This window comes from Coffea arabica, chromosome 8c, assembly GCF_036785885.1.
Source record: "Coffea arabica cultivar ET-39 chromosome 8c, Coffea Arabica ET-39 HiFi, whole genome shotgun sequence".
NCBI classification, from domain to species: domain Eukaryota; kingdom Viridiplantae; phylum Streptophyta; class Magnoliopsida; order Gentianales; family Rubiaceae; genus Coffea; species Coffea arabica.
Genome location: NC_092325.1, coordinates 36049686 through 36055709, shown reverse-complemented (window position 1 = coordinate 36055709; position 6024 = coordinate 36049686). Strand labels below are relative to the sequence as shown.

The 6024-nt window shown below is 35.3% G+C and overlaps 1 protein-coding gene across 4 annotated transcripts; it reads right to left on the bottom strand.

Moving 5' to 3' along the window:
* LOC113705342 (tRNA (cytosine(38)-C(5))-methyltransferase 2-like) lies at positions 1-5814 on the bottom strand. Of its 4 annotated transcripts, none has more exons than XM_027227158.2 (10): positions 5553-5812; positions 5361-5471; positions 4948-5041; positions 4722-4840; positions 4491-4613; positions 3188-3521; positions 2999-3093; positions 1595-1660; positions 1440-1504; positions 1-431 (listed from the first exon to the last, which is right to left on the bottom strand). In XM_027227158.2, the coding sequence occupies exons 1-10, from the start codon at positions 5631-5633 to the stop codon at positions 353-355; spliced, it is 1167 nt and encodes a 388-aa protein (XP_027082959.1). In that variant the 5' UTR covers positions 5634-5812; the 3' UTR covers positions 1-352. The 4 variants fall into 4 exon arrangements, 3 of the variants coding, with proteins under 3 accessions (XP_027082959.1, XP_071919855.1, XP_027082960.1); XR_003451862.2 differs by lacking the exon at positions 1-431 and adding an exon at positions 1839-1910 and having other exon boundaries at positions 5553-5813; XM_072063754.1 differs by lacking the exon at positions 4491-4613 and having other exon boundaries at positions 5553-5814.
* Positions 5815-6024: the final 210 nt, after the last annotated feature.

The following is a 6024-nucleotide window of genomic DNA, read 5'->3' as shown; positions in this document are numbered from 1 at the left end:
TTCAACAAAATTTTGCTATTTCTAATTTTACAATAACATAACTAATGAAACAGTGATGGCCTTCTTAAATTGCCACAATCTGCTCGGAGCACTACAATATGAGGTCTTGGCAATCAGAAAATACAAATTTTGTATCAGTGGAAAAGAACTATCCACTCGTTACAACAATATAAATCTACAAAAATCAAGCATGTTACTGACAGCAATGAATGACTGAACTTCTGAATCAGTGAATACAACTTGTAGCTGGAAGAAGTGTTCCACAGCCAGTATGTTACTGTTAAATCCCAAGTGAGAAAATCAGTCGATCATCATCAAGGGAAGCTTCAATGTGCAGATTGTAACTTAACAGTCATGTTGGATGAGTAAATAGGTAGCGCAACTGTGGAGCAACCACTCCAACACTTAAACTATTCCCAAGCAACGCATAACTGCAAAATAGACAATGTATCTAGTCAGCGAGCTGAGCAATGACATGTCAGAAAAAAGAACGAAATCATTTCATAGAAATATCTCTAGCTAAAGGCAAGAAAAATCATAATAGCACAAAAGGAGATTGGAATTATAAAAGAGCAAGGCATCACTAATGTATAACCTAATAGATACTTGATTTAATTTGTTCATTTCAAACATGAAGTGTTGGCAAGAAATTCAGTAATTCAAGGGACATGGAAGAAACCACTGATTCCCATTTAGCATAAAGTACTAATTGAAGATCAGGTACTGAAACAAATTCTTGGGTAAGATATTCAAGCGACTTATTGCTGCCACCAGACACCCTATATATATATGTGTGTGTGTGTGTGTGTGTGTGTGTGTGTGTGTGTGTGTATACATACATGTGGACAATGTATTATTAGTGTTCACTTATTAAGCCTTGGAATAATGACTACACCACATCAGCATAACAAGCCTCTTTGCCTGAAATAGAGAGGCTGTTTACCTAACTCTTCTGCAGCCCAGAAATCTTGAAAGCATCAGCACTATTGCAATTTGAATAGGGTAATGGGTTTCTCCAGAGACATTGTGAATCTCCATTCACTCTTATGTGCTATCAGAGGGTGTACAATGATGTGCTACTACTAAGGAAGTCCAGCCAAAGCAAATTTCATGCTGTTTATCTCTTTGGGGGATTTGGGAATTTGGGAACAAAGATATAATATGTTTCTATCAAAAGTAGACTGTGCCACCAACCCCTCCCCTGGTGCAGAAAAAGAAAGAAAGGGGATAAAAGAAAAGCTGAAGTCAAAACAAACACAGTTGCTTAGAGTCCTTTCCCGTGATATATATGGCAAACACAAATCAGAAATAAAAGGAAAAAGAAAATATGGAATAAATAATACATACAAAGATGCTGTTTTGAAGGATTAACATACTTCTCAATCAATACACAAGCAACATTCTCACTTTCCAACAAAGCTGAACTCAGAAAAACATACCATTGTCGAAGGCTGATGTGCTCTGGAAATTGGAAATCCTCTGGAAAGGAATGCAAATTTGCAACCTAAGAAAAACAGGTAGCAGTTATACATTACAGTGGAAATGCACTTAGAAGGAACTAACTCATGTACAAAATAATATGTCCATAACACACCTCCCTGGGGGTAAAGTATCTAAGACCAAGTTCCTCCAGTGGAACTTTTTTATCCTCGGTTTTTTCCTGTATTTCATGCACATAAGAAGGAAAAAATTCCATTAGGTTATAAGGTCAATATAACAATCAAAGAATGTGAGGTTCCCAATCAACATTAAACTGATGAGATTTATTGGGTCATGTAGTGTGGACACATTCAGTAGATGAAAAACTAATCTAGGACAGATAAAAGTACTATTCTAACCTGAATGCATATATCTTATTTTCCTTTTAAGTTCTAACCAGCCATTTAACAACCATCTTGGAGCAGCAGCTACTGATGTCAAAGAGCAAAAGAGAGATTTGCAGATAAAATTCATAAAATTGTCCAAAGCCAATGAAGATGAGCATGTTGAGTCCTAATACAAAGATCACCATCACAAGCACATAGAAGAGAACCAAATGCTCCTAGCTTTGGACCAAATATTTGCATTAAAGTTCATCAAATATTTGCCTTAAACTAGCTTTGGACCAACCTGCATAAGAACGTATTCGTGTCACTGCAAGTAATCACTTCATCCTTTAGAAGTGTTTATTTGTTCTTCTTCTTGGTTCAATGTTCTAGTAAATTTTATTACTGAAACTGGTCTACCAACTAAAGAACCACATTACCTATGCCAATAACAATTTAGCATGTTTAAGTTCTAGTATGATCAATTGATGCCATTAATTATGCAGCCTCATATTGGACAAAGTTTGTAGCCAGATCATTGTAAGACTATGGTATGCATGAAATGGGTGTTGCACTACTCTAAACACATGGCACCAGCTATACAAAAACTAGCACATAAGCATCCAATTCGTCTAGGAAGGTGGAAATTAGTATCTGACTGTAGAGAGAGCCGCATTTATATGTTAATCCAATTATGCACAACATAGTGAGTGACTAACCTATTGTCCAGAAATACACACAACATAAGAAACACGCTAGTAGTTTACAGCATGTCTTAGCCATTTATGCAGAAATCCCATTCTTAAGTAACTCTTATCAAACTTAAACAGATAAATGACAATGGAGACGAAGCTATAGCTTTTGAAATGAAATCTATATCTGCTCCAAAAGGAGTAAACCGGGATGACTTGGAGGCTGATATTTCAACTTTTCAAATAGGACTGGGTTCATGAGATAAAACAAAGTGGAAATTAATACCAAATTTACAAATTAAAGGAACAAAATTATAAAAAATGTTAAAGTAATAATTAGAAATGAAGAAAAAGAAACTAAAACATGAAAAGCCAACACCCTTTGACAGTTTGAATTAGCACAAATTAGAACAAAAGAATAATGCTACAGAAATCCTTCACAAAGGTACACATCCATTACTCCATTAGAAAAGTACACATATATATTAGAAAAGACAATACCTGATTAGTTGCCAACAAGGAACCAGTACCCTTCACAAAGCGGTAGTAGCTTTTCGTAAAACAACAACAGCGTCTCGATGCAGGAAAAACGATATCTGCAATCTCTTAAGGAAAACTGACAAACAGTTTGGTGATTGGGAAGATAAGCTATCAAAGAAAAAGTTGTTATGATATGGTTGATATGGATACCCATGGCACTGCCCCATCTCTCTACTAAGCTTAATGGGACCAAATATTTGTTCAAGGAGCTACGGCTACAACCATTTCTTTTATCAGTTTGCTCAGATAAATCAGAAACATTAGCCAGCAAAGTACAATAATCTGAATGAACCTTGTTTCTGGGCACCTTGTCCTCAAGAAAATCCTCTATAGGCCTACATGCTTTAATTGAGTCATCAAAAATTCCATGTGACTGGTCAACCATGCTGCCTTTTTCATCATCTTGTTCATACAATGGACCGGGACTCCAAAGAAGTTGATTGTTGAATTGTGGATTTTTGAAGGCTAAAGGTTTCCTTTTGGCCTGCAGCATGAATGGAATTTCAGTTATAAGACTGCAACCAAGCACCATAAAATGCACATGTACATGTGAAACCTTTTTATTGGAGAACAAAATCTATAGATCATAATCCAGGGACCTAGTGCCAAGGGGTTGCAGCCCAAAGATATTCAAATAGTTTTATCATGTATGAACACGGACAAATAAAATAATGTGCATGCTTTAAAAACAAAAGATAATCTGAAACTGCAGTAGAACTTAATTACAAGAAATTGCACAAATGATTTAAAGGCTTTTGTAGAAGCTATCAGGTAGTACATTAAACCAATACATTGCCAAACTACCAGTACAAATCTTCTAATAAAGCAAAGTAGAACTAACAGTCATCAGAATTAAGCAGCAATCCGCTTGGAAAGGAAAGGCACCCACATAAATGTGGTTCCTTGATATCAGAAAGTTGCTCTTTGTTTTGGAGAACTCCAGGTGAAAAAAGAAAGTTCTTTTCTGTAAGTTTCTATTCTTTATTTATGGAATTTGCAAAACAAACCAGTCATAAAAATACCAAAAAAGTCATAAAATAAATGCAACACATGATTGAATGAACTTCATATGCTCGAGCTATACTACTTCTTAGTTCACTGTCTTTTTTAATTTACTCAATCTATCATTACTCTCAATCATTTTAAAACAAGTTAAGATTTTGAACCATGGAGTGCAACCACCTAGCAAATGGTCAAAATTCAAAAATATTACTTAATCAGCAGGGGATGGAGTTCTTCACAACTAAGGGCATTAGCACTTATTAGTCATTTTTTTTTAACTTGACATGTGCTCAACTGATTTATGAGCTTCCCATCCAATTATTGCTTCATGAACATTCTAATGTGATAATATCCATTGTTTAGTAAGAGAATATGCATACATGAACTTGTAGTTGTTTGTGTGTGTGTGTGTGTGTGAGAGAGAGAGAGAGAGAGAGAGAGAGAGAGAGACCAAACAGAAATATCGGGGCCGAGAATAAGGTATGCCAAACTGCAATGGGGTCAAAATAAATTCTTGTAGGATGAAATTGTTTTCTTCTAACATTTTAACCATCCTCTTATGGGTATCAGATGTCTGCCAAAAAAAAAAAAGACATATCATGTAAAGGAAAAGCATATCAATCACGAACTCAAACAACTTAAGAACCATCCATGATTTTGATGTCAATTTTGTGAAATGCACCTCAAATCCAACAACATTCTCAACATATAGCATGAGTGGAGGCTGTGAAGTTTGTGGTATCAATTCCAAAATCCTCAGAAAAGAGGACGCCCGAGCATCACTGGATCCCTTCTGAAGCCCTGAACTAAAACACAAACTCAAAAATGCATTCCATTCTACAAGAGCAATGCTACATCCCAAAGATTCAACAAAAACAAAATCCAACGAAAAGAAGCAAATCCATCACCTTGTCGAGTGTATGGTTGACAAGGGGGAGATAGAAGCCACACTTCAGCCTCATAACTATCAAGATCAGCAGCACTTAGAGATTGAATGTTGCCCTAAACTCATCCAAAAAGAATCAAATTTTCCAACTTTATCAAAAATGATCCCTACGGAAAAAATTCAAATTCAATTAAAAATTAAATAACAAAAAGAAAAAAAGGGAGGCTCCTACGGTACATATCATAGCAAGAAAATACAGACTGAATCAAGCAAGCAAAACCCTTTATTTTTTTATTTAAATCTTTTCCAACTAACTCAAAAACAGACGCTAATCACTTCTTTAGTGTACATTATAAACTTGGATGAAAAACAAAAATCATTTGCTAAAGCGAAAACCATAACTTCCGAAGTACTAGGCAAATATTAAAACAATACCTGGTAAGGCCGGTGGCCAAAATTACGCTGATAAACATCATTTGCAACGTCGTTTATGTCGAATGCTTCCACAACTACCGCGTTTACTCCTGCCTTCATCAATGAATATCTCTAAACCCAAAAACGAAAAGGGAAAAATATCAAAATTAATTCTGAGAAAATATAAAATAATTAAAATAGTAATAACCGTACCATGCCGCCAATTCCACTGTAGAATTCGAGGACCCGCCATGGCTTTTTTCCTCTCTCTTCCCTTAAACCCTCAAACTCCATTGCAATTCTAAAATTCTTGAATGAATTTAATTTAGTGCGTGGGAATGTTTACTTATTTGGTAACAAAGCAGCGTCGTTTGGCGCCATAGATTTTTTGTGTTTTCGTTTTTTAATCTTTTTGACTGCAAATTTTTGCCTAATCATGTGGGTTTGGCCCCTGAACTTTTGTGCAGTCTTTTTGCATTTTGGTTGGGAATCTCTTTTTATACTGTATAAGATTGAGTTTTGGTCAAAGAATAGGTTGAATTTCAATCGCATAAGTGGAGTTTTTTTGGGAATGTAAAATGTTGTGTATTAGTTTAAAAGCTTTAGGTACAACTTAAGGAAGCATGTATTTGAATATGTTTACTGAAATGACCCCATTTTAATACATTTAAGATTGTCATTAATG